Here is a 10,350-nt window from a genome sequence, read left to right on the forward strand (position 1 = left end):
AACTAATAGTAATAATTTACGTAATAATTATAATTAATTAAAGTAACTATATATATATATATATATATATATATATATATATATATATATATATATATATATATAAAATTTGCATCATTATTTCTATTGTTATATTATTCATTTTATAAAAGATTATTTATAAAATTTATCTTTTCCTTTCTATATATTAAATTCTTTCCTAATCGTAATCCTTTCGCATTAGGTTCACAGTGCATTCACAAATCCGCGATTAATCGATAGTTCGCGATGTAGAGACATTACCCTCCGTGCAAACCCGTTCAGTACACCGACAATTAGTAAACCGCACTAGTCGCATGGTATTGGTACGGGTACTAGTACAGGTGCGTCCTATATGCCTACAATCTACGACGGTGGCAAATGATTAGCGGATGTCAGTGATGTTTGGAGGCGGTGCTGTTAGTACAAAGCTTTCGGCGTTCACGACGAACAATTTCGACTATTATTGCGCCCTCGGCATGATTAAATTTAGGTGCAGGTACTTGATACTTTGTCGTTTGCTCGTTATTCTTTGATTACTATGGTTATTAATTTAATTTGCCTGTTTGTTTATTTATAAATCTACAAGGAGAATAAATCAGAAGCAATAAATTTAATGATTCACAGAACTGACGTACAAATCTATAATCATACGTAAGCTCATAAATTCATAGATCTATAAAAATATGTAGTCTTCAAAATTTATATTAAATATCTTCTATCTGATAAAAACAATGTATCCTTTAATTAATTTAAAATCCATTTTTCACAAAGAATTTTAAAAGAGAAAAAACATTTTTTTCTCTTGAAATCTATCAAAATATATATATATATATATATATATGTATATATATGTATATATATATAAAATTAATAATTAAGTATCACAGTAATTATATATCGATTAATTAAGATTGAGGTTTCTAATACATAAAGAAAGAAAAAACTTAAATAAATCTTAAATAGAAAAAAATTGTTAATATAAAAAGAAATATAAAGAGAATTAATATAAAGAATAAAATTAAATTTTAGATGAATAAAATTTTTTATATAAGATTTCCAGTTTCTAAGCTATTAATTTTCAAAATTGCATGAAAATATTTTTAATAGAGTATATTTATAAATGTTCTCTTTTCAATTAAAAAACATTAAAGAATGATGTAAAATTGTGCTCATATTTTTGAAGCATTGTTTACAAATCTTTCTTTAATTTATATTTCTTCTTACTTAATGTAAGAAATTTATAATTCCTAAATATTAATTTCTAAACTATCATTTTTAAATGATCTAATATATAATACATGTTCCATTATCAAAAATATTTTCGCACGATTGTAAAATTTTTTTGTCTTGACAAATATATTTTTTCTCAAGCGTATCAACGTGAAATAATTATCCATGTAAGAACAACAGTTGAATTACATGCGACGAGAACAATGTATTCATCGTCGACGACGAAATTCGGTCGAATACTCCCGCAAGCTACCGAAAATAGTAGAATGCGCAGGGCGCCTCTCGCACGTGCAAACGCGTGTAATTAACTCAGGCACTCACTTACGAATTCATACTGCAGAACTCTGGGGTTTGCGGGATAATGAGATTTCGCAGGCTAATTATACGAGGGGAGGAAGAGCTTCTCTATTGGCGTTAGAACTTGCGAGACAGTCGCGCGCAGACTTCCGTCAGCTGCGAAACTCGAAAGAGTAAATCGCGTCTTCTAGATCGTTATTCGTATTCTGTGTTGAGGATTAACGTTGTTATTAGCGATTCTTAATATTTTGTTAAAAAATTTTGCATCTCGAGTATCGATAAATCAATTACTTTATAACTAATAACATTTGGTGTAACAAGAATAAATAATGTTTGAACAAAAAATACAAATTCAAAGATATACAGGGAAAAAATTTAGATAATATAAATTGTGATAGTGTCTCATAAATGATAATAACAATATGATAAATTTATTTTATACTCTACTTTTCATTACAAGAAACGAAATGCAATTGACATATTTGATAGAATAATTAATATGTTCAAAACATTTCTGTCAATGTATGATTTTTCACTTTTTCACTGCTGTGTATCACAAAGCTCTCACTAAAAATATAAAAGTGTAAACGATTAAATCCTGTGCAAAATTATCTTTGTTGTTCGAAGAATAGAGTTTTTCGAGCGTTATAACAAAATTTGCACGAAAATAAAAACTTTTACTCTCCTGCTATTAAATTATCTTAAACTGAATAAAATATATTTTAGTTTCTACTTAAACTCTTTTATATTTAAACTCTTTCTATCCAATAATTATAAAAAAAGTTATATTTTTAAATTTTTATTTTTCTTTCGATTTAATAATTACTTGTGCCTAAGGTAAATTATATATACTTGACTTTATAAAAATAATTAGATATTATATTATTTCTTTTTTTTACAATTATATATTTTTTACATTATAATAAATTCGTAAATATTTTTTATTTTATATTAATATTAATATTTAGATCCTAATTTCTGCGTTTTTAATTTTGCAGTGAACTGCATAAAAATGAAGTACGTCATATCATATATTTTATTAATTCATAATTTTTATAATTTAACTATTAAACTCTTTTTTCTTTTTCTGTCTGTTTTTTTTTAATAACCATAGTAATCGGTATCAAAAATATCAAACCCCCCAACTACTGTCAATATTCTATTAAATAAAAAGTATCTAACAAGTATTATAGTAGTTTCGTTATTATTATTTTGTGCAGCATACAATCAATTCATGTAACTTTTTCTTCGTATGTAGATAATAATTATTGTAATCCCGCGATTACAAACACATGATCGAGGTTCGCAGCATTAATCAAAGGTAAATGAACGACTCTACCGGATCTTCAGTTTCTCTCATTTCTACGTAAAAGTATATATACAACGGATATTAGCTGCGGTCTAACCGATTTAATGTAGACATATCGAAAGAGTTTGTAATTCTCAATTCAATGATTCACGACGTACTGGAGGCGTACTCAGGATCGTGGGAAGGTTCCGCATGGTAGGGCACGTGAAAATAATTTATTACACGAGCGCAACTGTAATGCCCGGCCGGATAACATATTTTAACTTCGCCGCTTGTTGGATAGCTGACACTTAAGCGAGCAGTTTAATTGCGAATATCTCCGTCCGTAATTAGCGGGTTATCATGTTTAATTACAATTTTACGTTTTTATATTTTTTTAATGACCTAAAAGTTTCGCCCATTATATATACCAATTGGAAATCGCATAAAGTATGATAATATGATAATTAATAGTAACTGTGCTAGTCCGCAAATTTTGCAAGCGTCAGGAATGAGGTAAGAATCGCATATATTATATTCATGTATGCTTGCGCGCTATTCATATATGCTTGCAATGTATACTTTTTAATTGCGTTTTTGTCTAATGCAAGAAATCCTTGAACGCATACATCCTTGCTAAAGTTATATAACTGTAACAACGTAAATCACTAAGAGCATAACAAGTTTCTATAATAAACGCAAAATTTCCGGTCTTTAATCTAATCTGGAATTTATTCATGTGAGTTTGGTTTTAATTCAAAAATTGCTGAATTTATATATATGATAATTACAGAATTTTTTTATTTAAACATATATATTGACAAATTCAATTGTTAGACATTCAATACAGATTCAATGATTTTCGAATTTACATACCTAAAAAATCTACAAGAATCAAGAGATTTATTTCCATTAAAAGTCTTCACTAAATAAAGTAATCTAAAATAAAAAATATTTTAGAATCTAAAAATTTTTTATCCAAAAAATTGTCCAGAAAATTTTATTTAAAAATCAAGGCCAAAAAAATTCAATGGTTCCAAAATTTGTGTTTTATTTGTAAATATCAAAAATATTTTTAAAACCGTTGTATTCTTGCTGTTCGTTCGTTAAGAATTGCAAACGTTTCGAACACACCACGACATCGTGATATCATCACCACGTGGTATGCTGATAAGACCCATGTGTATCGGTACCCGTATCACAATTGGCGCGCATTTACCATCAGCATGTCATATAAACATGACTTAGTTCTTTTAAGTAATCTATTATCATTGTTATTATTATAATTAATATATTTTCTGACACTTTGCATTAAAATAAAATTAATTATCTATATACCCTTTTTATGATAAACGTAGTCTTTAAATGTTTTAAGCAATATTGCATCAAATTGAGATCCCGCTAAAAATTTTAATATATAAATAAATACATAGAAAATAATAAGAACATTTAATTCATAACTATCTGTTTTTATTAAGACTTTTCATTAAAATTCAGAGAAACGAAAAAATATTATTCTAAAGTTAAAAAAACTTTAACTGATATACATACTATTTCTACAAATTTATCTAACGACGCCTACACCTTTACTATACAGCGATAATGTACACAACTTGATGCAGTCTAAAAACTGTGTCCTTAGGATAATCACACACATGGTGTAGGTCATAAAATATATAAATATAATAAATCAATAGGCGAGCCAACCGACTAATGAGCATATTCGATCGGCTCGCATCCGGCTATGAATTAAAAGAATAAGGTAAACAGTTAAGATGTCTGACCTGCTGAAGATGTCCTTTAGCTCATGTTCAGATACGAACTGGCCCAAGTTCGCCACAAAGAGGGTGGAGCACTGCGCATTGCTGACGGCTATGTTCGGCTGTGACGAGGGTGATCCGACCGGTGACGCCAGTGCCGGCGACGGTAGAAAATGAGGCAGCGACGCGTGTATCGACGTCAACGTCGTAGGATGCGGCAGAGACATAGGCGCCTAGAAAATATAAATACATCTGTCATACACTTGCTGCGCTTGACCATGAGTAGTCGGTCTGCTCGCACAGATCGACGCATTTGCGTCAATCCGCCCCGTCTTTTTCAACCCTACTTTTGTCCCTACAATAAAAAATTGTATCTTTTCTGACAAAAACTAAAGTCTAAAGGTCATTCCGATCTTTAGACTTTAGTAGACGAATGTATAGATTCGAACGATATTCTGGCAAAGAAAACATCGACCAAAAAATATGTCGTTTGCGAAAATATTGAAACAAATAAGCATCATAAAAGAACTAAAATCTAAGAGAAATTTAAATTGAATGTGTTTTAAAGTTAGAATTTAAATATAAGGTATTCCAGAACTTTCAATACTTTTCAAGACGATAAAAGAAAATTTTTGAAAAGTAAACATTATCATATATTCCTGAAGTCGCTTTTTATTATTTATAATATTTATAATTACAAATGCGTATTAATGCCTGACGAATATTGAAAATTTTTTTTGGAAAATGAGGCCTCGTATAAAAAAATTTTATTTTACATTTTCGACATTATGTTTAAGTAAAATCATTTTCTTCATTTGTACTACCAGTATTGAAACATTCTGTATATTTTCTGGACATCTTTCTTGCTGTAATATTATATTTATGTTAATGGTGACATTATGCAATAACTTTTTTTTGTAATAATAACTTTAAATTGTATGTTGCAAAGCGCTATGAAAAATAGTCGACTATTATTTTTAATAACAGATAAAAACGACTAAAATTAACATTTTTTTTAAATATCTTCTTTTAAATATCATGCTTAATGACAAGGTTATTTCATAGTCATCTACCAACAATATCTACTTTTTATTGAGAAATTAAAAATAATAATTGATATAAGTAGCTAATCTTTCTTTACATTAAAGTAAATTATATAACGCAAGGAAACGCAGCAGATTTCTTATTTAACTGTGCATAAAAATATTGTAAAAGATATCATCAACATGAAAGAAATGATTTTAAATCATTTGCATTGAGTATCGTTATTAACTTATCAAAGCAATGATAAATCTCGCAAACGACATTCTCAGTATCGTCAAGTCGCTCGAGAATGCATTTAATCGAGTTGGATCGTAGAAGATATTCAACTTAATAAGTTCCGACGTTATTGCTACCAGGTTCTCGGTTCGTTATTCCTTGAGTGGATATCTCGAGATTCGCTTCCTTTTTACTTCCGTTAAAGGAAAAGCAAGATGCGTACGGAGAAAAAGGAAATAATAATAGTAGTCTGGACTCAAGAGCTTTCGATTTATCAAACGTTCAATGCAACGGATTTTCTCTCTCGTGCGGATAAATTCAAGGAATATCGGATTTTAGTAATAACGATATTTTATGTTTGAAATTTTGTGTGAGCTTTAAAAAAATTAGCTTATAAACTTTCAATCACTTCTAAAAGCTTTCTCAATATAACCGTTTTAAATTTTTACTGAATCGATAGTCTGTTGTAAAATAAAAATTTCACGTATGACTATTACTGACTTTTCTTGTGTAAAATTATTTATAAAAATTTAATTTATGTTTTACAAACAAGTATAGAAGTTTTTTTTTGTAATAGATTTTGTATTAAACAACAAGAAAGAATCATAAACTTATTGAATCTTAAATATTAAAAACTTTAAGATTGAAGCAAAAATGATTTATAGATTTAAAAAGCTTTATTAAAATGATAAGTCAAGAGTATAATCCAGTAATAAAATGTATTTTTCGATGAATTCAATTATATAAAAATATTTACCTATAATCTAAAATGTAAAAGAATGATATCCGATCAACAAACTTAAGTATAATTTTTTCTAAAGTGATTTACCTATATAAAATCCAAAAGTTCTTGAATCAATCAGCATTTAAAAGCATGTTTATCTCTCCAAAAATTTTAAAATTTTCAATTTATCATTTTCAATCAAAATATCGAGATACATTTATAAAAACATTGATCAAGATTCTTTTTCCCCGCATCTCGATTAATCCGTGATTCGCTGTGACGTGTTACAGAATAATTTTAGTCGCTATTACAGTATAAAAAACATCATATAATATCATACGTAATGTGATCGATAAAAATAACAGATTATATCGCGTTTGAACACATTCATGACTATATGATCGCATTATTTGTTCTCGTAGAAATCGATGTGTGTTTTACGGACGTTAATGCGTGACAGATACCTGTGTAAATCTGACATAGATTCATACATTAAAAATTAATAAAGTTATGTGATTTGAATTGGTACCATCAGACCGATATCGACGATATTTTAAAGGGGATTGAAGATGTATTTACGCTGAACAATTTTCCGATTCTTTAAACTTCAAACTTTTCTTGGATATTAGTCTCTTCTTTTAATATTTATTAATAGATATGAATTTTTGATAATATCAAAAATCATAAAGTAAAAGAAAGATTTCTCTTTTCAATTTTATAGATTCTAATATAAATTTAAGGAAAAGATAAAATTCTAAGAATAAAAGACTGATATGGAAGATGTACCCTCATTTCTATACCTCTCTTCTCATATCTCTTCATTTAACTTTTCATATACCCTTACATTAGATGCTGCTAATTACCTAACATGTGGCTTATCGGTGTTATTTATGGTTTCACTTTATATTCTTCATCTATCTTCATTAATAACCATGAAATAACCCCGAACTGTAAATATCATTAACGCAACGTATAACATCCATAAGTTTTAAATACTCTTCCCATAAAATTAAAATGACGGAAAATACATACAATGCTATTAGAAAAAAGTAAACTATGGATTTATTAACGTTGGCCATAATTAATCCATGTCGCGACAAACTACGGAGACATCATAATAGCTTCGAAACTCTGCGATTCGAACCTTGCGTGACATACACTACATGTTCCTATATAATACATGAGGACACGCAGTGCGATGACAAGTTACGCTATCGATTTTGTGACGATATAAAAAGTAATATTTGAATACACTGACTGACGTTACACGCGTATGCGGAAAAATTGCTATTTATATAGTAATCCGCATAATATTCATTGGTTATCCTATTAATTCTGGTTTTATGATGTTTATACTAGGTTATCATTATCGCATCAAATTTTAATAAACTTTCTGATTTCAATTATGACCCCCGACCTTTTCTCAACAAATATTTTAAATTACAGACTATTAATAACCCGAGCAAAAATTTTTATATATGATCATGTATAAAATTGTTTCCCGGATATTAAACTGATTAACACATATATATATGTGTTAACATTCAGTGTTCATGAATTATCGAAGCATCAGTTCCCATAAGATCACAAAAGTTAAGCAACGTTAGTCAGAGTACAGTTTAGGGTGGGTAACTGATTAGAAGGATCTTGAAATTGTATATATACTTTTCAAATATATTTTTTTTTATTATAATTTTATTCTATATAATCTCATCTCTCTTTTTGTAAAAAGCGATACTAATTAATAAATTTCTTAATTTTTTAGCAGCAATTTTCTATATATATAATATAAAGCAAAATATATTTGTATATAGACATATATAATCATATATAATCATATATTATTATATATAATTACAAAATTTTTTTCCCGAGAATAAATAACATTTAAAAAATAAAACTTTAAACATATAAAAAATAAAAAATAAAATCTTATAATCGTTATTTATTTTTATTTTGATTATATAATTGAAATTATATAATTGAAAAAACTGATAATTACAATGGAAAATATATTAAATAATTCGCTCATATAAATTTCAACAATAAATAAAGAGCTTCTACGAAGTCATTTCAATAAACGAGTTCTGAAAGGTGTAAACAGTAAACTTTATTATTTTTTTATTATAATTTCACAGAACTTTTCGACTAAGTCCTCATCAATCGTGTTTATAAATGAAATAAAAACTTTCGAAACAATAATTTATATAGACGTATTATATATAATAGTTTCTAAGTGTTAATATGTCTATATAAATTATTGTTTCGGGATTTTTTATTTCATTTATATAAACACAGTTGATGAGGATTTAATATAATCAAAATGTTCCGTGAAATCATAATAAAATAATAATAAAGTTTACTATTTACATCAGAGCTCGTTTATTAAAATGATCTTGTAGAAACTCCTTATTTATTATTAAAAAACTTATTACAAAAATTAAAAATGAAAAATTCTAAATTTACAAACCAATTATTGACTAATTGTTCATGATGCGATAATAATGAAGCACTCTATATGTATATGTAATTCGCATAAAATAATAGATACTTTTTTCCAGAAATCTAGGGATTTAAAAATTTATGCGAGATTTAAAAATGCAGAAATTGGAGCTTTAGAGCATCTAAAAAACAACCGAAAAACTAAAACGTTATTAAAAAATTCAATATCCAAGATTCTATAGAATTTAGGAGTCGAGGACTCAAGGCAACCATAATTGAAAGCATCTTCAGTCCTTGAGCCCTCATGAATCTCCCTGTTACCATGTAAGAGTAATCGAGTATAACGATCATGTATCACTAACGTGCATCGGGGCGCTCGTCGGCGGCTCCAGAGCTTTGTCTGCAGATAGTCAAAGATAGGAACGTACGGGGACCTGAGGATGTAACGCTGGATGCACCAGCGTCGCATGTTGCAGCGTGCCCGGTAATTCGCCAGCTGTAGAGTACGCCAATGGATGATGCCACAATTCAGGACCACCGGGGAAGAACGGACTCCCTAGGTCTGCAATAGAGCACAGGATTAGATAGAGTCGCTCCCCTGAGTAATTTAATTCACGGTTGCGAACCGCGTTGCGAACGCGCGTTCTTGATAGCCAGGATATCTACTGATATCTAGAAATGTCAGAAATGAATTTTTATCTTGATATTAGATATATTATTGCGTTAATAAAAAAGTGACACAAATAAAAAAATTAGTACTTTTTAAATAATGGAAAGAAATCAACCCCCTTTCCTTCAGATTAACATATTGTGAAAAAACAATACATTAGCAATACATTGCTTATATATTGAGGAATAAAATTGACATAATCCTGTAGGATTGCAATGTTCAAATTTTGAAAACTTCTAACATAATTTTTAAAAATACATATTAAAAAATACATATAAATATACATTGTAATTATACGTTAAAAATAATTAAAAAATATATTAAAAATATAACTTGGAAAGAAAAGTAAAGTTTTGCATATTTAGTATACTAATTAAAACATTACTCCACAAAGAATTTTAGAAATGCTCTACTGAAAAGTTCTTAATTTTGAGTTGTCACTTTTCTATCACGCAGTGATATTTAAATTTAATATAATAATTTTTCAAATAAAATAATATTATATAAACAAAGAATGATTGAATGTTGACTATTTGTATATATTTTTTAACAAAATCATTTGTAATTAAAAAAATTTAAGAGTAAAAATAAAAAAAATAAAACTCTTAGAAATTTCATTAAAGATAAAAGTATATATATATATATATATATATATATC

General features: G+C 27.9%; 1 protein-coding gene across 1 annotated transcript in view; it reads right to left on the reverse strand.

Annotated features, from left to right (window-relative positions):
• Nucleotides 1-10,350, reverse strand: part of LOC105626796 (protein couch potato) — an 83,282-nt gene that overhangs the window by 5,938 nt on the left and 66,994 nt on the right. The window contains exons 6-7 of the mRNA XM_012208091.1: nt 9,451-9,584; nt 4,621-4,829 (exon numbers count right to left, since the gene is read on the reverse strand). Of these exons, the coding sequence (XP_012063481.1) occupies nt 4,621-4,829; nt 9,451-9,584 (343 nt within the window). The remainder of the gene's footprint in view (nt 1-4,620; nt 4,830-9,450; nt 9,585-10,350) is intronic.

The sequence above is a fragment of the Atta cephalotes genome (assembly GCF_000143395.1).
Source record: "Atta cephalotes unplaced genomic scaffold scaffold00006, whole genome shotgun sequence".
Classification (NCBI taxonomy): domain Eukaryota; kingdom Metazoa; phylum Arthropoda; class Insecta; order Hymenoptera; family Formicidae; genus Atta; species Atta cephalotes.